Here is a 24,098-nt window from a genome sequence, read left to right as displayed (position 1 = left end):
ATATAGCTATGAAAAGTAAAGCACTGTAATTTGTATGTATTCCACATATTTATTACTGTATGCATCACATTGACAGCTGCTGTAAGTCCAGTAGTGTGTGTCCTCGTGTTGTGTGGAAGTTAAGGGGAAAACAATCAAGAAACGGATGTTTGTGTCCCGGGACTCAAGTACTACTGAAGGGGACCGGTGGTTAGACCCAAACCACAACTTTTTTGCTAATCTTAACCAGTCGTTTTGGTGCCTAAACTGTCTTTGCTGCAGGACTGTCACTTTTTGTCGGCTAAACTGCAACAACCACACCTCACGGTGCTCTGTAGCCGGCTCACAGTATTCTTTTCTCAGCTAAATTGTTATTTTAAAGACCGCTAATTAACTGACCAATTGTCTCGAGAACAGCCGGCGGCCGCTGTAATTGGGTAGGATATCAATCGAATTGTTGTGCGTAAGTTTTCGTACGATATCATACGAACCCGTTCATGAGAATGCGTTGCATACAAACACAGGTAGACTCTGAGGGTGTCTGTGTTTGAGTCGTTGTCCTTAAGGCTCTGACACACCAACTCGACAGCCGACCGTCGGCACAAAAGCCAGTCGGACTGATCGTTCGGTTCCCCGAGTTGGTCCAAAAAGTGCCTCCGAACACACCGAAGCTGCGCCGACTTGAGCGTACGTTCTGCTCGTGCGTAATACGTCTCCATAACAGCAGGCGGCGCTAATCTGTTTTGTCGTCCAAAGAATGAAAACCGGAAATGATGAACGTGGGTCTCTGGCTTCTCCCGAATTTCTAAACCAACCTAATGGAGGCTTGTTTGGAATCCGATCTCATATTGTACTAAAATAGTTCACCGAAACGTGTTTTCTGAAAACATTTTAAGAGAGAAACGGGCCGTGCAGTTGCTGAATCTGTCTTCATTTCAGATCAACAAAAAGATTTTGCAGATTTTGAGGAGGCGTTCGTCACGCTCATCCAGTCAGGCCAGTCATTCGGCTCCCCGAGGTCCAAAAAGTGCCTCGAAACACACCGAAGAGACGCCGACTTGAGCGTACGTTCTGCGCGTGCGCGAGACGTAATAAGTCTCCATAACAGCAGGCGGCGCTAATCTGTATTGTCGCCCAAAAAATGGAAACCGGAAATGACGAATGCGTCACGTGGGTCTGGTCTATCCCGAATTTCAAAGCCGACCTAATGGTGGCTCGACAAAGTTGTGACAAAAGTCAGTTTGAAAGATTTTCGTCAGATTTTGAGAGGCGTTCGTCACGCTCATCCCGCTCACCATTTCCGGTAAGTGTTTTAACATAAGTGCACTGATTCGCTAGTCAAGGGCTAGCTCTCCACCAATCAGATTGGTCATTGAGTCAGACTGCCCACTGGCCGATTCAACAAGTCAAATCGGACCAAACTTGAGTCAGACTGTCCCACGGCCGATTATCGGGTTGGTGTGTCAGAACCTTTAGAGGTAGCCAGGACTTACTGCCTGACTAACTACTAATATTTTACATTAGGCACAATCCCCTTGTTTACCTTCCATATATTAGTCCATTAAAAGCTGTTTTGCTTCGAGCTGAGCTCCCTCCCATACAAACACGAGAGTAATCGCATAAGCCACTGTGACACATCAGCGCTCTAAGAGCTCTGAGAGCTTCTTCATCAGAGAAGTGTCTCTGCAGAGACACATCCTGATTAAAAGGAATAACAAATCAAAAGTTATTCAAGTCGGTTGATATAAATCAGTTCTACATGTGACAGTGAGTTTTCAAATTATCAAAACCATCTGGCACACAGTTGCACAAAGTCACAAAACAGTACAGGAGAAGCTCACAGGCAGTTTGGACTTACATTAGCTGTTTAAGTTTAATTACTAAAGTTAACTAGCATGTTCGTGATGTGGAGCGATGTGACAGTTAGAGGCATAGGAGTTATTTCAGATACTTCCCTATATTTAATACTGTAGGTATTGAAACTGTGGTGTATTTTGTAGCGATGCTGCCTTGCTGTGTGGAAGGAATCCGGTCGACACTGTTTCTTGATTATAAAGGTTTATTTACAACAAGGAATTCAGCATCAATTTACAAGCTCTGAAGAGCCCGGAGAGCGACCAGTTTCCCAGATTCTCAAAAGTCACTCTAAAGTTCTTTGTGTGTGGACCACATGTGTATATTCCATAAATTGGGGTGGGATCGATAACTGACCAATGGCTTCATAGCAACTGGCTCTGTCCTGGAGGGCCCCATTGATAACACTTTTCCAGATGTGTCTTCTGAAAGTAGGCTAAAGTTAATCACTTCTAGCTACATATAGATAGTTCAGATATGGCCTAAATACAAGTTATAGAATGATCAGAATAAAGTAGGATGTTAATATACCTCAAAACATTATAGGTTCAAATATTAGAAATATTAGAAATATAAGTTCAAAGGAGTTTAAGATACTTCCCTATGGTTTAGATAATTTTTAGAGAGACAGACACACACACCCGCATTTACGGGTCCTCGCTACAGTGGAAACCCGATGACGAGACAAGAGGCTTTTGATTGACAACCCAGATGTCCCCCGTATGTGAAATACACAGCACACAGAAGATCTTTACAACCAAACAATTACAATTGATTACTCCCACTCGGACAGCTACCTCTGCCGTGGTCACAGAAGCTTCCGGTCAGCTGGAGGATCGAAGGTCTGCTCGTCAGATCGGTCCCCGGGCTTGCTGCAAACCACACGGTTAAAGAGGAGCTCCCACTTCCCCTTTTTAGGGTTTTCCCCGCTTGCACGGGTGAAGTGGAGGACAAGGAGAAAGACGGGAAAAAAGTCTTCTAAAAAAGGCAACAAAAAAAATAACTCAAGGTTTTTTGGGTCACCTTGTTCAAGACGAACACAGGTGGTTTTATTTTATTTAAAAGCAAAAAGTGAACAAGAAAAACCAATAAGCAAAAAAATAAAATGGAAAAATGAACTAAGTTCAATCACTCAAAAACGCTCTTAAGACACAGGATGTCCCTACAGCCAGGGTTCAGGTCAAGAGAGCAGAAAATTAGCCCAAGAGCCCCAGTTTTTGGCAAAGCACCCATTTTTATATGTACATTTCTTGGGGTTCAACCCACCTATCCAAGTGAGGTGTGTTTTACCATTTTATTGGATATACGTAAAAACATCTCATGACGTTTCCTATATGCACTTAGCTATCTAACATACAATCTAACGGCTCAGTTCATCACTAGGTTACAGTATTTCTGAATTGCTAAAACATTTTTTGAAGGTTTCTCTCGCTTTCTCAAAACCTTAAAACACAAATCACCAAACTTAAGCTACACTGTCAAAACCTTTGACTTGTCTTGCTATATTAAACAAATGCTTCAGACCTAGGTTATCTTTACCCAAAAGCAAACACTGTTTTCGGAACGAACACACACACACACACACACACAGCTAATGCATAAACACTACACAGCAGTCATTACACACTGCAGTATTACTAAAATATTCTTTTATTAATAGTATTATGTTATTTTATTGCTTGTTTCTCTGATTGCTTGTTTAATGTATTGAGTGTTTCTTGCTGATTTTGTAAGGTGACCTTCAGTGTTTAGAAAGGCGCCTATAAATAAAATGCATTATTATTTTTATTATTATTACAGAGATAAATGCAAAACACTGCACTCATGGCAGAGCAGGGGAAAACATTTTAAATTTATTAAAATGTATTATGAAGTACTTTCACAATCCTGCACACAAATGTAGTCACAAACAAAATATGCCGCAGATCGATAGCAAGCAATGTCTTGGAGTCATTCTGCCTCAGCATCATGCCTCTGGGCATGGTCAGGCCACAGGACCTCATCACCGTCACAGGCAATCCTGTCCCTCGCTAAACAACGGGGAAAGAATCCTTTAGCGTGCCGAGTCCAACCTTGAATCGCTTCCACTCCAATGTTGTCACACGCTGCATCCACTGACTGAATGAGATTTTCCTGTGCATAAGGATTTCTGTCATAGACCTTCCACCTCCATGCATAAAAAAAAAAGGAAGAGAGAGTAGGGTGGGAGGCACATGTTTATAAAAATGGGGGTTATTTTCAAACCACTCACGAATTCTAGGACCACAGTGAAAGTTCACATTGTCCCAGATTACCACATCCATGGGATGCTCAGCCTGCTCATCACCTCTCTGTTCACGTCTCAGTAGTGCTTCCTGTAGAGCATACAGAAACGTTAGAAGATGGGCAGTGTTGTAAGGCCCTACAGTCACATGGTGGTGAATAACCCCGAAGCTGCTGATGGCAGCACATATGGTCACGTTGCCACCACGCTGCCCTGGCAACTCTACAATGTCACGTTGACCAATAATGTTGCGGCTTCTCCTTCTCCTCTTGGTGAGATTGAAGCCAGCTTCATCCAAGAAGATGCACTCATGAAAACCTGACTCCGCCAGATGGATTGCTTCACATTTGCTCGGCATATCCATCTGGGAACTTTCCGTTGGAGAACTTTTGGGAAGGGGCGAAAATCCTGGTTAGCTGATTGGATAAACCATCTGTCTATCACCTATGTTGGTGATAGACGGGCCAAAACAACCAATCAGATCAACGAAGCGTATGAAAATATAACCACAAGCCAGGCTACCCCTGCTGCTGCAGGCCAAGCATAGCTTGTTAGCTCAGCAAGCAAGCAGCATGTCGGTAAAGGATATTTGCCGTTTGTGTAACCAGAATTTAGGAATAAAAGACACCATTTCAGGTTCCCGGACCGCTGTCTGAAAATACTGGTTAGCTGATTGGATAAACCATCTGTCTATCACCACCTAACCCACCTCAAAACCAACGCTGATTGGCCCGGTCGTTTGGCTAATGGCTCCAAATTTTCTCTCTCTCAAGATGCCAGACTGATCTGCGAGTGGAAAACTGGAGCTCGCGAGATCATGACGCTCTCATCAGGCTACACTCATGAGACCTCTCCATGGAATCCAGTTGAAACATTCTCTATAGAAATGAACAAAAATACATTTTTGAAGTAACGTAAATGACATAGCAAACAGCATACATGTGCTGCATTACATTCAACACAGTAAAGATGTACTTACTTGTACATATTGATATCGTAGCTCTTTTACCCTTTCAGAATTTCTCTCAAATGGTACTCTGTAGGCTTGTTTGAGACTTATCAGGTTGCGTTTCAGGACACGGTCAATTGTGGGGAGACTCACATTGTTGATTCCTTCAAAATTCACGTTGTCTTCCTCAACTCGCTGTTGTATTTCACGCAGACGAATGAGATTATTTTGAAGGACCAGATTGACAGTAATGGTCTTCTGCTGTTGTGAGAACATACGTCTCCTTCCACCGGCATGTTGCAGTCTTTCAATTCTAGCAAATAAAACCTCTTGTTAGAAATGTACAGACAGGCCTAATGCATTGCAATGTCACCAAATATGTACAATACATAAAATAATATTATACAAGTATATCACTGCAAGAAAAGGGCCAATTTCTAGAGATATGTTACAGTAATTTACTGAGACGTTCCAGGACTGTACATACTGTACTGTAAGTTTGAGGGACCACAAATGATGGTACACTTACCTGTTCTCTTCTCTGAATGTCCTGACGATGGAGGCCACAGAGAAGCTGCTTATGTTTGGTTGAACATGTAGTCCTGCTTCCCTCATACTTATTCCATGAACCAGAACATCTATGTTGCTCTAATTTCATTGGAAATGATGGCTACTGATCTTCTTCTTCCTCCTCCTCCTCTGTCTCTTCCTCTTCCACCTCCACCTCCACCTCCTGCCCTCCATTGTGAAAATCACACATGCCATTTGGATTTGACATGGCTTTATATCCTGATTACTGATTAGGTGCAACACATTACTGATTTGAAACAGGTGTGTTCAAATTTGAGTGCTTGTGTGTTACCGATGACAACAGCGTGTTGCTTGTGTTTCACTCTTTTGGCGGCGTTGTGTGTGTGTATTTTGAGTTGTGTGCACCACAATGCTACATGTGCTTTGTGAATGACAATGTGTTTACAGTTTTGCACAAAAAGTGATTCCGATTTGCTAGTTGTGTCTAACCACATTAGAAGTGTTAAAGGTTCTGCAAACTGTGTGATTCAACCAATAAAGTGGTTTGTACACTTGCAACTTTGGTTTTGCAAATGGATTTTAGTGTTTTAGCAATTCAGAAATACTGTAATACAGACATCTTTCTCTCTCCTGTGTGCATCTAGGGCACTTCCTCTTTCCAGCCGCAGGTTCAAGCAGACAGTTACACAACACACCTCATCTGTCTGCGGCCTCTTGCACATACTTCCTCTCTAGGCTGCAGGGTCAAAAGGGCAGCTACACACAGTAATTCACACTAAGATGTCTCTAAGCATGTTTCATAATAATATCAGTAACACGACGTTTAGCATGATTATATTTCTAAGCAATCCTATAGTTTTAAAAGCGAATCAACACTCACAAACCAAAATCAAAAGCAGTATTATAGTTTCAAGAGCAGAAATATATTTTAGCTGTTTTTGGGTTAACTTATATCAGAAGAAGCAGAAGTACAGTCTCAACTATTCTTTGGATTAATACAAATACATTTCAAAAAGCAGGAGTGTAGTTTTAGCTGTTTTGGGGTTTTCACATACTCTCGTTCAACACCCTCCCATGAAAATACAAAAATACTAAATTATGCAATGTTCAGAGCGTATTCCTGTCCAGGATGATCGCCAGAATAACCCCACTACAATCCGATAATAACAGGAACCGCTTGTTGGTCTCGGGAGATGCATACTAGTCTTTGCACACAGGAATAAAGCCTGCTTCATCGTCAGAAGAAACAGCTCCCATCGATTTCAGGAGAGTGGCCCCCTCAAGATAAGACGTCTTATTTTCTTGTGTTGGGTTACGAAAACACCCAGGCCTGACATGTGTGAATAATTTCCACACGCCTGGATTTCCAGTGGATTAAGGATGGATCTTCGTCCTCTTCCATCGTCCATTCACTGACCCACACCGAAAGATCTTAAAAAAGGGCCCATCTGAGTCTTGGGGCCCCGGGTAGGCAGAAATCAAGACAGGGTCAGTTTGAGTACCTCTGGTCTCCCTGTCCGGAATTGCAAAGCGAACATGACCATGTTCGTTCTTTCTCTTTTTGTTGCTCGTATTGGCCAACACGCTGGCCTCAGCATCCTCAGCAGTAGTCGGCATAATCAAGCTGTCCCACTCAGCGCTCCCCCTAGAGGCCTGGAGAACTTCCGTTGTGTAATCTGGATGCAGCGTTTTTTGTTGTTGTTGCATTTGTTTTCGGGGATTGAGCGATTTTCTTTTTGCATTGTTTCTGTATTTGTGTATTTGGCTGTGTTGTGTGTATTTGCAGCACGTTTGCTAAATGCTGCGCATGTGTATCGCGTGTTTAATTAAGTTGCAGTGTGCAGTCTTATTTTCTGCCGCGAGTTTAAAAGTGTTTAAGTTTCGAATGCGTGTCTGAGGAGGGGAACTTAACCTTAAGCTGCTCGATGACTATTTTGACCAGCTTGTAGGTTTAAATGTTTCTGTCTTGTGTGAACAGTTCACTTCATTTAAAATGTTATGTGCTGTTTTCTTTTGCCAGGAGTAATGTAATGTTCCACCAAAACAAGTTTGCCTCCAGAGACCTTTTTGCAGAGCCACCGTCGCTGCATTCGGAGCTTAGCGACGATTGTGATTGGTTGTAAAAGAAATGCAAACAACCCAGAGCGTTTTTGTCTCCTATCCCAGAATGTATCTGTGGTGAAGCCAGACCTATCTCTGCAGCGCTGTGGAGATACAGTAGGTCTGGCAATGCAAGACTAAAATGTGTGTAACTCTGTCAATATGAAATCGTTCTCAAAACATAGCCTGGGGGTAAATTCTGCAATTATTTGTGAAGCTTATTCCCTAACACACTTATTTCTTTCCTGACTCTCTGCCTGTTTCCCGCTCACTGTAACCACAGTTTCAGATGGAAACTCGTCAAAAACATGACAAAAAAACGTGCCATGCGATATTGGATTGGGTTTTTCATAATAAGATGTTTAGCAGACATCCATCCATATCTTAGCAATCAGGCACTGTGTGCGCTCATATCAGTGTCACCTTTACTGACCCTAATTAGCATCGGGAGATCAAAGGAGCGCTGTAGCTGTGATATTCAAATGAAAAGCAGACAGAATGTAATTTCAACCCCCCAGCCCATTTAGACCTTCAATCAATCGGACACAAAGTGGCCTGTTAGAAGACCTCTCTGTAGCGCTGTTACAAACGCCTTCTCATCCAGGCATTTTTAAATCTGAGGCCCTGTTCAGACCTGCCATAAACATCTTACAGCACAGGTGTGAACGCACCCAAGACGCGTTGAGGACGCATTTAAATCCGATCGCTCCGACTATAGCTGCAACGATACGTTGACTTATTGATTAGTCAAGCGAAAGAACAATAATCGCCAACTATTTTGATAATCGATTAATCGTTAAAGGTCCCATGGCATGAAAATTTCACTTTGTGAGGTTTTTTAACATTAAAAAGCCTGCCTATGGTCCCCCAGTGGCTAGAAATGGTGATAGGTGTAAACCGAGCCCTGGGTATCCTGCTCTGCCTTTGAGAAAATGAAAGCTCAGATGGGCCAATCAGGAATCTCCTCCTTATGAGCTCATAAGGGGAAAGGTTACCTCCCCTTTCTCTGCTTTGCCCGTCCAGAGAATTTGGCCCACCCATGAGAGAGAGAGAGAGAGAGAGAGACATCATGGCTTTCAAACGAGCAAAGTGGCAGTTGGTCAAGACCACACCCCCACCCTCCACCTTGCCCCTCTCCCCCGTAAATATGGGACTGGCTCTAGTGGCTGTAATTCTGCACCAAGGCTGAATTTATATAAAAGAGACTTCAGATACAGTATTAGGGGACCACTAAGGTCTATATAAAAGAGACTTCAGATACAGTATTAGGGGACCACTAAGGTCTATATAAAAGAGACTTCAGATATAGTATTAGGGGACCACTAAGGTCTATATAAAAGAGACTTCAGATACAGTATTAGGGTTCCACTAAGGTCTATATAAAAGAGACTTCAGATATAGTATTAGGGGACCACTAAGGTCTATATAAAAGAGACTTCAGATACAGTATTAGGGGACCACTAAGGTCTATATAAAAGAGACTTCAGATACAGTATTAGGGGTCCACTAAGGTCTATATAAAAGAGACTTCAGATACAGTATTAGGGGACCACTAAGGTCTATATAAAAGAGACTTCAGATACAGTATTAGGGGACCACTAAGGCCTATATAAAAGAGACTTCAGATACAGTATTAGGGGACCACTAAGTTCTATATAAAGGAGACTTCAGATACAGTATTAGGGGACCACTAAGGCCTATATAAAAGCATCCAAAAAGCAGCATGTCATAGGACCTTTTTAAAAGAATTTTTCATGCAAAAATGGCAGAACATACTGTTTTTAGCCTCTCAAATAGTAGTTCCTGCTCTTTTCTGTCTTATATCATATTGAACAAGTTTTGGACCGACAAAACAAGACATTTAAAGACATCACATTGGACTTTGAGAAACTGGGATGGACATTCATCACTATTTTCTGACCGAACGATTAATCCAGCAAGTAATCGTTAGATCAGTCGATCATGAAAATAATCGTTAGTTGCAGCGCTAGCTCAGACAACTTTTGGAAGTGGTCTGGGCAGTGTTGCCAACTCTTTACCAATGAAAGTAGGTAGTACTAGCTCCAAAAGTCTCTAAAGTTACCAGATGGCGGCATACGTTCATTTGCATCTTGGTGACATCATCACACATCATTTGCATAAAACTTAGTGTCTGTGGACACTCTGTGGACTGTGATTACTCTGAGCAGCATTTATGGGAACAAAATTACAATATACTGTACGTATTTCTCCCTTTTTTATCCTGATGGTCTGAATAAGTCAATTTTCCGAAATAAAGTCGCTGAGAGGGTCTTAAAAGTCTCTATATCTAACGAGAAAGTGGCAAAGTTGGCAACACTGTCCACACACACACAGTGTGTGTGCAAATGAGTCCAAGGCCACATTGAAGAACTGCTCAATCAACTGAAGTCCTCTGCTAGCAGAAGTGCGTATCATTACGCTGGCTTTGTCCATGGTATCTGAAAACTTTGGGAATCTCAGAGAGAATGAGTGCGTCAGACATCTTGGCCGATTTAAACGTGGGGTATACTCGCTGTAGCCGACCTGTCGAGCGCCAGTGTGACGTCATGGGAGCGTCTTCTCCTGAACAGCGGTGGCACTAATGAGGAAAGGCTACCGACTTTGCTATTTCTACGGACTAGAAGAAGAAGAAGAAAAAGGTAAACAACGGCAGAACTGGCAGCAGCATTGGCGTCAATGCTTGGATCTGATTGGATGAGCTACTTGGTGGGATCGAGCCTTTCATTCACCATAAAAGAACTCATCTTAACCCAGTAAGGTTACCAGAGAGACTTGCAGTCACTCTGAGAGTCCTGGCATCACGTTACCCTCGAGCTCGTCTATGTTTCCTGTTTGAACATTTCAAAATCCTGGTGCGGCAGTGAGATCTACACTGTAAAATATTACAGACCCATTTAGTTATGTCCACTTATTTCTTATTTTTAACTGAACGAGCTTATACAAGTTGTCGATTTTGAACTCAACTTTATGAGTTTTTGAAAGTTAAACTTGCATTTATTCATTGGGTTGACTATTTAAAAAAATGTATGTGTTGATTGAACTTAGGTATGTAAGTTAAGTTATCAACCAATTGCAGTCAGGACTGCAACTGGTTCGTTAGCTGGCCAATTCCCATGATGCAAGGTGTAAATAGAGTTTTGTTAAAATTTGCTGAAAAGTTTGCAGTTTGTTCGAAATACAAATGTAACTTTATGGATTCCGTTTCGTTAACCGCGGTTTAGAATGTAGTATTTTGTTGCCTGGTAATTGTCATTGTTGTGCTGGTTTACTTTTGTAACCATGAGTTAAGTGACTGTTACGCTTGGTAAGAAGAGCAGGAGTATTAGACATTGAGCAGTAATAGGCTTTCTTCAGCCATTAATCTGGGGCGTGTCACTTCACTAGCGGCCATTTTATGGTATTGACGCAAGATCAGCAGAGAGGCCGCTGTTTTGCACGGGTCCCTGGGGTGGCCCCACCCACGGTATCTCCGCTAGAAATGTGGTTATTTTGTTTTAACTTGAAAGTCTGAGTTGAAATAAAGAAGAAAGGTATGTCTGTTATACTAGGCAAGGAAGGTTTCTTGCATTATTAAAGAAAATAAATGATTTGTTTGAACTTAAAGTATGAAGTTAAACCAAGTAATACAAAGTTAAATCAACTAAAAGAACAACTTTAACAAAACTAGAACACTGTAGTTACATCAACCTCATTAACTTTAATTTCTAAGTTGAAACAAAGGCAGTCTTCAAGTTGAGTGAACTTCGATTTTCAAGGCAGCAAGGGAACTTGCATTTCCAAGTTAAACTAACATGAAATTTATTACAGTGTACGTCATTTTGACGCCACATTGGCGCCCGCGAGCTCGGCTACAGCGACTGTAAAACGGCCTTTAGTTTGCCTGGAACACCCCCAAGGAATAGACCTAGTCGGTATGGTTTTGATTTCTCCAGGCGTGACGTGAGGTGGGGCTACAGCCTTTATACTGTAGGTAGCTCTATGTATTTTTAACCATTTTTTTTGTATTTTTAAACATTAGAATCAGGAGAGACTTATAATATATTTATTTATACATGCAACAGATGATAAATGAGAAAGTCTTCAGTGATTAGACCCATTGTGACGTCATCATGTTGAAGGGGTAGAGAGGCTGTGAGCAGTATAAGATGAGTCCAGACACTGGTGGTGGTGATCAAGATCTGAAGAGCTGAACTCAGGATGGATGGATGACGAGGGGAGCACAGACCTGAGCGCCAAAAATGATGAACTGGAGGTGAAACGGGTGGAGGAGGGGGGTCGTGACGTATGCACTGAATGACCGCTGAATGCAACAGAGAGGAGAACATTTTTAGATATTGATGGCATAAATACGATTGGCTAAAAGCGATTATGGCAAAATCTAATTAGTTTAACTAAAAGTGCAAACACCCCTAATCAGCTGATGGGGAAACAGGAAGAGAGAGAGGGAGAGAGAGAGAGAGAGAGACACACACACAAAGAGAGGGAGAGAGAGAGAGAGGGAGAGACACACAAAGAGAGGGAGAGAGAGGATGAAAGAGAGAGGGAGACAGAAGGAGAGAGAGAGATAGGGAGAGAGACAAGGAGAGAGACAGGGAGAGAGAGAGCGACAGAGGATGAGAGAGAGACAGACAAGGATAGAGAGAGGATGAAAGAGAGAAAGAGAGGGAGAGAGAGAGGGAGGGAGAGAGAGGATGAAAGAGAGAGGGAGGGAGAGAGAGGATGAAAGAGAGAGGGAGGGAGAGAGAGGATGAAAGAAGGAGAGACAGAAGGAGAGACAGAAGGAGAGAGAGAGGGAGAGAGAGACAAGGAGAGCGGGAGAGGGAGACAGACAAGGAGAGAGAGAGGATGAAAGGGAGAGAGAGGGAGAGAGACAGAGAGAGACAGAAAGAGAGAGACACAAAGAGAGGGGGAGAGAGAGGGAGAAAGAGAGAGAGGGAGACAGAGGGAGAGAGGCAGAAGGAGACAAGGAAAGAGAGAGACAGAGAGAGGGAGAGAGAGAGGGAGAGAGAGAGAGAGAGAGACAGAGGATGAAAGAGAGAGAGAGAGAGATGAAAAAAAGATAAGTGCATGTACTTCATTATTATCCTTGATGCTTTGGCAATATTGTTATTTCTGACATTCATGCCAATAAAGCAATTTGAAATTGAAATTGAATTGAGAGAGAGAGAGAGAGAGAGAGAGAGAGAGAGAGAGAGAGAGAAGGTAATGTGAAATGAGTGAGTTAGATAAGACAGTCTTCCTGGTTGGACTAACTCTACCACCCCTCAGAGTGAATCTTGTGTTTTGTATTTTATTATCCTCCTGTTTTTCGTTCCGGTGCGTTGACGCTCTGTTCGCCTGTCGCCTTATATTTTGAGGTTCAACCAATGTGCCCAAATTAACAAAAAGGTATATTACTATAGTAATATACCTTTTATCTTATTATTATTTTATATTTAGCAGTATACTGCTGCCTCCCAACGTCATTTGGTCTTTCTAAACGCAAAGTATGTACATGTTTATTTACATATAGAGCAGGAAGAAAGGTCCGATCACAAGTGGCCACTCGAGATGCACATTAATGCCGGGTCTGAACAGGGCCTGAGCGCCACCTCGCCTCTATTTGTCTGCCTTCTTTATCTTTTTATTGTCATTCATATAACAGCAGCTTGTGTGTGTGTGTGTGTGTGTGTGTGTGTGTTGTGTGTGTGTGTGTACCATAGCAACAAGTTCTGACACACACACCTCCTATCACGGAGACTCTTTACTGTAGGCCGTGTTGTCCTCTCTTTGCAGGACATGTCAAACAGCAGAGTGAACGTAGCTCAGATCAGGTGTTACTAATTATATTAAAGGTGCTCTAAATGATGTCACACGTTTTTTTAGGCTACAACATTTTTTTGGTCATATACAGCAAACATCTCCTCACTATCTGCTAGCTGCCTGTCCCCTGAACACACTGTAAAAAAACATCTCCTCACTATCTGCTAGCTGTCTGTCCCCTGAACACACTGTAAAAAAACATCTCCACACTGGAAACACTGGACTTTATGTTTACCAGTCAGAGTCTGGTAGGACCAGGCTAGTGTACCAGAGTCTGGTAGGACCAGGCTAGTGTACCAGAGTCTGGTAGGACCAGGCTAGTGTACCAGAGTCTGGTAGGACCAGGCTAATGTACCAGAGTCTGGTAGGACCAGGCTAGTGTACCAGAGTCTGGTAGGACCAGGCTAGTGTACCAGAGTCTGGTAGGACCAGGCTAGTGTACCAGAGTCTGGTAGGACCAGGCTAGTGTACCAGAGTCCGGTAGGACCAGGCTAGTTTACCAGAGTCCGATAGGACCAGGCTAGTGTACCAGAGTCCGGTAGGACCAGGCTAGTGTACCAGAGTCCGATAGGACCAGGCTAGTGTACCAGTCTGGTAGGACCAGGCTAGTGTCCCAGAGTCTGGTAGGACCAGGCTAGTGTCCCAGAGTCTGGTAGGACCAGGCTAATGTACTAGAGTGTGGTAGGACCAGGCTAGTGTACCAGTCTGGTAGGACCAGGCTAGTGTACCAGAGTCCGGTAGAACCAGGCTAGTGTACCAGAGTCCGGTAGGACCAGGCTCATCCTGTGTTGTATCTAATTGTTGTCCAACTGTCTTCATCTTTCTGAAACCAGAACACAACTAATGTTGAGGATTTTTCCTAACACCTAAAAAGGGGCAACAAATTGTCTGATGTTGCTATTTTTAAGTTACATTACGTAGGTAGGGTAGGAATTTGTTATGAACAGCATTACTAATCTTGAAACCTACTCTATGCTGGAGTAGAGTTCATATAATTAAGTCAAGTCAAGTGGGTTTTATTGACATTTCAACCATATACACTGTAGATAGTGAGACGAAACAACGTTTCGTGGTGTTACACATTTAAAATATATGAAAACGACATTATATACAAACGACATTCAAGACAGGCTACATTTAGTGCACACACATTATAGACTTTACATAAAGTGCAGTTACTACTTAAACATTTAAGACAGACAATGGATAGGACAGACAACCAAAGACAGGGCATAAGTAGACTTGTAACAGAGCACTGATTGAGGTAGGATATATAGAGTTTAATTTTATGAATAATTTATTTCCCCAGTAACAGAACTTTTGCTCCATTGATTTGCCGGTCCAGTCAGAGACTGAAGGGAAATGACAAAAAGTTATTTTAAAACCCTCATAGATTTGAGGCGTTTGAGTATAAATGGCCTACACTCCATTACAGACAGAATACCAGCTGAGATCAGTTGCATTGTTTTTGTAATCAGGGCAGCAGTTTTCAGATTGCATTATGTACATAATTGCAAAAGGGTTTTCAACTGTTGTAGACAGAAGTGGCTGATCTTTAATGCAATAGCTACATTGCCCATTATCGGCAACCATTCATCCAATGCTCCAGAGGCCCATTCTGTTTACTAATCTGATATCATTTTAAAAGGCTAACTGAGAAAACATTGGAGAACCCTTTTGCAATTATGTAAGCACCTAATGTAATCTGAAAACTGCTGCCCTGATTAAAAAACAATGCAACTGATCTCAGCTGGTATTCTGTCTATAATGGAGTGGAATGGACATTTCTAAGTGACCCCAAACTTTTGACCGCTAGTGTATATACATATATAATCATGTGAATCACATTTAACCAGTTATAGATGAGCTATGACCTGTTGAGTTCCAGAGATTGAAGAATCAATGCCATTGATTGTTGTTACGTGATTATGATTCTCCTCCGTCAGGCCTGACTCCAGACCGGCTGGGTCCTCCCTCTCATGATGCCAGTCCTTCGAGCCCTGAACCAACAACACCGGGAGCTCAGTCTCCGTCACACCTCCACTTCCACAGCAAGGCCCAGCACAGACGTTTCTCCATTGAGGCAAGTAGCAGAGGTTTAAAGAGCAGCTGTGGCAGGACAAGGGTTATTATGACTGATGAGGGGTAAAGTTAACAGGCGAAAAGTTCACTTTCTCGCTGTAGTCACATGCTGCCAAGCTTTTCTTCCACAGTGATTTATGTGTTGCACATTAAGCACTGAGAGGAAACTGTCAAGGTTAGAGTGCATAATTAAAAGCAGTCTGACATAGATATCATCAAGTATTTCTTTCTCCTGTTTTTAAACTCTCCTCCCAGGAGTCATTTGTCCATTTCCACCTATGCCAGCTCAGTGAGATGAGTCACTTCGGACGCTTTCGTCCCTCCCCAGTGCACCAGACTTTTTAATGGAAATGTGACAGAGTTCAAAAGTCCCTGTGGAGCGAGTGTGATTCACTTTGAGTCTGTCTTGTACTCTACACCACTCATATCAGACAGTCAAGTGATGCTATGCCAGAGGGAAGTGAGCGCTCAGGTTGTGAAGACAGAAATAATGTTGCAACAGTGAGAGAGAGAGAGAGAGCTGAGACAGTTTGATAGCTTCAGTCAACTACCACAGGATATATGTACCTCTTTCTAATAAAAGGGTTTAGAACTTTTACAAAAGTGGTGTTGTAGGAAAACAAGAATAGTCTTTCAGTGTCTTTGTCTTTAGCAGTGTTCTCTGTGTAGAAAGCGTGTGGTTTGCAGCTGTCAGCGTGGTGCTTCCGTGATTATCTCCACCTGAATCTCATCTCCACACCTGCCGCTTTGGCCAGGACTAAATCAGCATCACGCAAACACACCCCACTCATATGGCGTGTCAGTCTGTCCCTGTTAGTCAGCTAACCACGCCCACTAAACTGATTTCAAAACACTTGCTACTGCTTGTGGCCATACAGTACAGGCCAAAAGTTTGGACACACCTTCTCATTCAATGTGTTTCTTTATTTTCATGACTATTTACATTGTAGATTCTCACTGAAGGCATCAAAACTATGAATGAACACATATGGAATTATGTACTTAACAAAAAAAGTGTGAAATAACTGAAAACATGTCTTATATTTTAGATTCTTCAAAGTAGCCACCCTTTGCTTTTTTTGATAACTCTGCAAACCCTTGGTGTTCTCTCAATGAGCTTCATGAGGTAGTCACCTGAAATGGTTTTACCTTCACAGGTGTGCTTTGTCAGGATTAATTAGTGGACTTTTGTCCCTTTTATTAATAAAAAAGCAAAGGGTGGCTACTCTGAAGAATCTAAAATATAAGACATGTTTTCAGTTATTTCACACTTTTTTGTTAAGTACATAATTCCATATGTGTTCATTCATAGTTTTGATGCCTTCAGTGAGAATCTACAATGTAAATAGTCATGAAAATAAAAAGGAAACGCATTGAATGAGAAGGTGTGTCCAAACTTTTGGCCTGTACTGTATGTCATGAGGTTTGATTGTTAGTTAGGCTAACACATGAATAATGTTAATGTCTGTACCAAAGATGTGTAGTAGTTTAAAAAGGTGGCTAATCTCTGCACCCACCATCCTGCAGGACGTCAGTAAGCGCATGTCTTTGCCCATGGACATCCGTCTGCCTCCTGAGTTTCTCAAGAAACTGCAACTGGAGAGTGACAACTCACCGCTCTGCAAACCTGTCAGCCGCATGTCTCGACGTGCTTCACTGGTTAGTGCTTTATATTAATACATAATCATCTATCTATCTATCTATCTATCTATCTATCTATCTATCTATCTATCTATCTATCTATCTATCTATCTATCTATCTATCTATCTATCTATCTATCTGGCTGGCTGGCTGTCTTTATATAGCAAAGGATTTGTGCTTACTGTAATTAACTTTAGAAAACATGAACTAATGTTTGCAAAATGATCTTTTGACTGTTCTTTGGTTCAATCAGAGGAGAGTCATAACCATGAATTATTAATGATTAATCTGTCTTTTTCATTCTTCGTGCCTCTAGTCTGACATAGGCTTTGGGAAACTGGAGACATACGTGAAGCTCGGCAAACTGGGTGAGGTATGTCTCAACAGATTACTCACACATTCACCTTTTAACAATTTTTAGATGGTCAAGAGCCTTACCTTTTTATTTTAACAAGCTGGAGGTCTCGGGGTCCTCCCCCCAGGACATTTTGAGCATCAAACACCTTTATTTCCTGCATTCTGGTGAATTCTTAAATCTCTTTATTTATGTGAATTATGATAATTACTAGTACATGTTAAAATCGAGCTGGGTAACAAAGCAGCAAAACACAACAAACAGAATACCAGTGTGGTCATTTGCTTGCATTAGTTGGGATTGGCTGGTGCAGCTTATATAATAACAATAAAAAAAGTGTCTTTGCTAGTTAACGACCGACCCAGTTGTCAATTTCCCGTCCAGCGCGCGCACACTACGCTTGTTACACACACAGGGACGCACAGCAGCACACACACATGCAGAAGATTACAAAAACGGTGCAAATCCTCCATCATAACAGCAATGCTCCAAGGTCCAAACGCGCCTGGCTTTTAAAGGAAATGGGAGATGATCTCTGATTGGTTGATTGCATGTTACGCCCAAAACACACCTCTGATTAATGAAGACACTAAGTACAACCCTTTAGAACCAGGCGCCCGGCACACAGACCCTTTTTTCTGCCGTCAAACTAGCAAAAAGTGGATTTGGACACGCCCTAAACACACCTGCGCCAGGCGCTTCACACCATGCGCTCGTTAAAAATAGGGCCCGATAACAGCAGTTGTGAGGGATCGAAAAAAAAACTTGTATTAATTGTATTCAATTATCATAACCTGTGTTTCACAAAGGCATAGTTTGGTTTATATGCAGTGGAAGACGGTGATTTGCCATGACACAAGTTCCTCATTTATTTCTGTTCCTTTTTTTCAATATCTAAAAAGGTTTTGCTCTTTTCAGCTTGGAGTAGTTGGTATACAGCACATGTGTCAAACTCAAGGCCCGCGGGTCAAACGCGGCCCCTTAGTGTTAATTTCGTCAGACGAGACGAGACTAAATATGTTCGTCAACGACCTTTTTTTCCATGACTAAGACGAGACGATGACGAGACTGCGCCAACGTCCAAAAACGCTGACTAAGACTAAATTAACGTGCATTATTGTTGACGAAAAAAGACAAGACTAAAATGTTTTGCATAAAATAAAAACTAAGATAAAATCTCTCTTCATTTTCGTCTACAATCGCCTCTACTTTTTCATCATGAGAGAGAATATTCAGCTGTTACCGAGACCCGGTGCTACGGCACCGACAGGTTAGCCTACCGTTAGCTAGTTAACACTACACTTGGCAGCAGGTAACGTTAGCCTACCGTTAGCTAGTTAACACTACACTTGGCAGCAGGTAACGTTAGCCTACCATTAGCTAGTTAACTCTACACTTGGCAGCAGGTAACGTTAGCCTACCGTTAGCTGGTTAACACTACACTTGGCAGCAGGTAACGTTAGCCTACCGTTAGCTAGTTAACACTACACTTGGCAGCAGGTAACGTTAGCCTACCGTTAGCTGGTTAACACTACACTTGGCAGCAGGTAACGTTAGCCTACCGTTAGCTAGTTAACACTACACTTGGCAGCAGGTAACGTTAGCCTACCGTTAGCTAGTTAACACTACACTTGGCAGTAGGTAACGTTAGCCTACCGTTAGCTAGTTAACACTACACTTGGCAGCAGGTAACGTTAGCCTACCGTTAGCTAGTTAACACTACACTTGGCAGCAGGTAACGTTAGCCTACCGTTAGCTAGTTAACACTACACTTAGCAGCAGGTAACGTTAGCCTACCGTTAGCTAGTTAACACTACACTTGGCAGCAGGTAACGTTAGCCTACCGTTAGCTAGTTAACACTACACTTGGCAGCAGGTAACGTTAGCCTACCGTTAGCTAGTTAACACTACACTTGGCAGCATGTAACGTTAGCCTACCGTTAGCTAGTTAACACTACACTTGGCAGCAGGTAACGTTAGCCTACCGTTAGCTAGTTAACACTACACTTGGCAGCAGGTAACGTTAGCCTACCGTTAGCTAGTTAACACTACACTTGGCAGCAGGTAACGTTAGCCTACCGTTAGCTAGCGGTTGGATTTAACACAGTTAAAATGCTGACAGCTAAATGGTGTAAAGGTTTGTCTCTATTTCCAACACGAGACGTACGACAGTCTGCAGCTGCCGTTGTCTGAAAAACAACATATGTTGCGTTCATTTATTTTATTGTAAAATATCCTTTCCCCATGCAGTGGTTGTTTTTCTCGTTTACTGGTGAAATAAGGAAGAGGCTCAATATTTATCTAACTTTATAGCATTTATTTATTTTTATAACTATTTGACTGAAATGGTTATCAGAAATAATTTATTTAAAAAAAGACTAAAATGTTTTTACTAAAACTTGACTAAAATGACGAGACTTTTAGTCGACTAAAACTTGACTAACAAAACATTTTGGCACAAGACTAAGACTAAGACTAAATTAAAAATAGGTGACAAAATTAACACTACGGCCCCTCGTACATTTTGATCCGGCCCGTGTATACATTTTGGCCCTGGCTAGTTGTGCACCAAATGAAAAAGATGGAAAACTGTTTTCAAATGACGCGACTCTCAGAACTCTCTGAGACTGAGAAAACTCCCACAGAACCAGAAGAATTTTAATATTCAGACGATGAAATCATCAATCATTGTTTTGCATGATTTGATAATCTCTATGATGGCAGGAGGAACTCTTTGCTGACTTTCTAGGGGTTTATGTCTGACGAAGTGCAACAAAAGTTGAAAAGAGCGGGAAAAAAAAGCAACGAAACGATGCAAAAACCGACAATAACAAAAAAAGAGTGATTCAAACGTCTGAGAAAGCCACAAAAAAGTCGGAAAAAGCTACAAAAGTGACCAAAAAAGCGACATTCAGTAATACAGTCAACGATATTTTACATTTTTCGATGTATGCATGTGAATTTAACTCTCCATGTCTGGCCCTTGATGTGATTCTCTTTTCCAGTGTGACCATAAATGAAAGTGAGTTTGACACCCCTGGTATACAGTTAAAAACACCTACAGTCGACTACATAATGATAGAAGAATTGTCAGCAGTTCAAAGCTAGGATATATGAAGGATAATCATGAGCTATCCTAAAGAAAGAAATATGCATTAAATGAATGGATTAAATCAGAGGAGGAGTTTGTGGACTCTTGAGGCTGCTCATGGGTAATAGCAGTTAAAACGTCTAACCTCATTTAGTCAATTGGAATGAATTATCTGTTACAATTTATGTGTATGTGCCTTGGAAGATGAGACAATAAACTTACTAACTTAATAACTAACTAACTAACTAACTAACTAACTAACGAAATTATTCTATTGCTATTAATAGAAAAAAAGTACTGTACCTGCTGGCAGTTAAGAAACAGCTCTTTATAGAATATAGTATTATCAGAATTCACCTGTGTGTGTGTGTGTGTGTGTGTGTGTGTGTGTGTGTGTGTGTGTGTGTGTGTGTGTGTGTGTGTGTGTGTGTGTGTGTGTGTGTGTGTGTGTGTGTGTGTGTGTGTGTGTGTGTGTGTGTGTGTGTGTGTCCTTAGGGGACGTACGCCACAGTGTTTAAAGGGCGAAGCAAACTAACAGAGAACCTGGTGGCGTTAAAGGAGATTCGGCTGGAGCACGAGGAGGGAGCACCTTGCACTGCTATCAGAGAAGGTAAACACACACACACACACACACACACACACACACACACACACACACACACACACACACTTAACTTCACCCGGGACTCAAACTCTACTCCCCTACTTGACAGCCCCTGTGTTTTAGGACCCAACCATCCATCCCGACCTCCTCCGTTTGCAGATCTTCTCGCTCTTGTAAAGCTGCAGTCATTGCATACAAAAATGAATACGTGGAATACATACTAATTATAGTGCACTACTTTTTGTAACTATATGTACAAATGGTACTATGTACAATGTACAAAAACTGCCTGAATTAAGACATGTATACAGTATGTTTAAGTTCAAACTCCGATACGATGACCTCGTATCGAGTAGCATTTACATGATTTCTCTAGGACACAGCAGCTGAGTTTAGACTAAACCACCAATGTAGTTCAAACTGAGTCTCTAAGGACACGACTACAGTATTAGATTTAAGAGACAAGGTGAGTTTTGTTTCAGACAACAAGTTTAAAGGAACACGCTGACTTATTGGGACTTTAGCTGATTCACCGTAACCCCCAGAGTTAGACAAGTCCATACATACCCTTCTCATCTCCATATGTGCTGTAATGCTGTCTGATGGCTCCAGCATTAGCTTAGCCTAGCACAGAGCCAGCAGATGAATGGTTCCAACTAGCCTACTGCTCCGAATAAGTGACTAAATAACACCAACATGTTCCTGTTTACATGTTGTGATTTGTAGAGTCACAGCGTGTACAAAAACAATGTAACATGAGACACAGCCATCTTCTAACCGTAAACAAACCGGGAACTATATTCTCAGGCGGAAGAATATAGTACTTGGGCGGAGTGATATGCTCGCAGCAAGCCTGTCTGAGAATATAGTTCCCGGTTTGTTTACGGTTAGAAGACGGCTGTGTCTCATGTAACCTTGTTTTTTGTACACGCTGTGACTCTACAAATCACAACATGTAAACAGGAACATGTTGGTGTTATTTTGTCACTTATTCGGAGCAGTAGGATTACTGGAACCAGTCACCTGCATGTTCTGTGCTAGGCTAAGCTAATGCTGGAGCCATCAGACAGTGTTACAGCACCCACTGAGATGAGAAGGGTATGTATGGACTTGTCTAACTCTGGGGGTTACGGTGAATAAGATAAAGTCCCAATAAGTCGGCGTGTTCCTTTAAACCTGAAGTCGCTGTTGCTGTTGTTGTGCTGGAGTCGCATTTTAAGCACCTGGAGAAAACAGCACAACTCATGTCTCCTTCTCCTGTCCACCTAGTGTCTCTGCTGAAGAACCTGAAACATGCCAACATCGTCACGCTGCACGACATCATTCACACCGAACGTTGCCTCACTCTGGTGTTTGAGTATCTTGTGAGTACATCGGCAGTTCAGCATGCAGGTGTTGAAAAGGTGTTGCCCTCAATCGCACAAGTGGACTATGGATAGATTTGAGTGTGAACATTTTGACCTTTTGTGTCTTCCAGGACAGTGACCTTAAACAGTATTTGGACAACTGCGGGAATCTCATGAGCATGCACAACGTCAAGGTGAGCCACATGCATGAATCCGATGTCAACCACTACTGACTATATACCAGAGAGAGGGACTTGTATTAGATTCAATTACATTTTATTTAAAGTGTCAAATCATAGGTGCCACCACAATCCGAGGAAATCTGCGAGGCGAGAAAGCACAAGGACTCCGGGGAAGAGGCTAAGTTAGTAACATGCATTAATGAGACATGAATGCACACGGATGGAGAGAAAGAGGATGAGAGTGGAGCTCAGTGTGTCATAGGGAGTCTCCCGGCAGTCTAAACCTCTAGCAGCATAACTAAGGGCTGGTCCATTGGTTTAAATGTGTGCAAATTCACAAAATTAAGCCATATCATATATTTGATTCAGTTTATTTCAAACATTCCCAAGTTCCCTGCCACCACATTCACAGCGTCAGATTCTGCAGCTGCTTGTTCTCAAGCCAAAAAGCAAATAATCAAGTAGATTTTGGCCGTTTTGCATGGTAGCCATGGAGGCCTGGAATTGAAACTATGAAATATATTCACATTCCCAAAATTGAGGAGTTGTTTAGGGTTTCAGTTTCAGTCCCAGGCCTTCAGGGCAAAGGAGGAGTCAAAAGGGGTGAGAGAGAGAGACTAGAATCGGAGGTTATTTTATGGGTAATTCATATCCCATTATAATCGCACAGATGTCTAGTTTTTCATCCACATGATTTTAACATTTTCTCCTGCAGATCTTCATGTTCCAGCTGCTGCGTGGTCTGTCCTACTGTCACACGAGGAAAATCCTCCACAGAGACCTAAAGCCTCAGAACCTGCTCATCAACGAGACGGGCGAGCTCAAACTGGCCGACTTCGGTAGGAAAAACAGCACATTCACATCCACAACAAGTGCAAATGTGGCTGTAAAGACACACTTTGGAATGAAAGAGCACGATTTCTTTTCAATTATATTTCACTGCCACGCGGGGATGCCGATTACTTTAGCACTCTTACTTGCTGTATCCTAGCAACTGTGCCCCTCTCTCTGAAATTGTCTCATGTTTGGCTGGTATTCACCAGTATTCCCTGACTATTCTTCAATAGTTTTAACTAAACCCAGTATATGAGCTAATAGAGGGACTGTTCCAACATTTTTATGATTAACACACATGTTAGGGCTAAGATAATATGAAGTGTTACTGACCACACCTCAAAAGAGTCTTATGCTCTGATACAGTTTCACCCCACTATAAGGCTAGGGGCATTGGAAAAAAATTACATAACTTTTCAGCATTATAAAATTCAAGTCGTCTGAGAGAAAACTAGACATCTGG

The 24,098-nt window shown here is 42.1% G+C and overlaps 1 protein-coding gene across 1 annotated transcript in view; it reads left to right on the top strand.

Annotated features, from left to right (window-relative positions):
• cdk18 (cyclin dependent kinase 18) overlaps positions 1-24,098 on the top strand; it is an 83,297-nt gene that overhangs the window by 42,688 nt on the left and 16,511 nt on the right. The window contains exons 3-9 of the mRNA XM_039799058.1: positions 15,446-15,582; positions 17,109-17,240; positions 17,540-17,596; positions 21,165-21,279; positions 22,543-22,637; positions 22,751-22,813; positions 23,517-23,640. Coding sequence (XP_039654992.1) covers positions 15,446-15,582; positions 17,109-17,240; positions 17,540-17,596; positions 21,165-21,279; positions 22,543-22,637; positions 22,751-22,813; positions 23,517-23,640 — 723 coding nt within the window. The remainder of the gene's footprint in view (positions 1-15,445; positions 15,583-17,108; positions 17,241-17,539; positions 17,597-21,164; positions 21,280-22,542; positions 22,638-22,750; positions 22,814-23,516; positions 23,641-24,098) is intronic.

This window comes from Perca fluviatilis, chromosome 4 (assembly GCF_010015445.1).
Source record: "Perca fluviatilis chromosome 4, GENO_Pfluv_1.0, whole genome shotgun sequence".
In the NCBI taxonomy this organism is placed as follows: Eukaryota; Metazoa; Chordata; class Actinopteri; order Perciformes; family Percidae; genus Perca; species Perca fluviatilis.
Note: the sequence above shows the minus strand (reverse complement) of the source record. Positions and strands in the feature narration are given on the sequence as shown.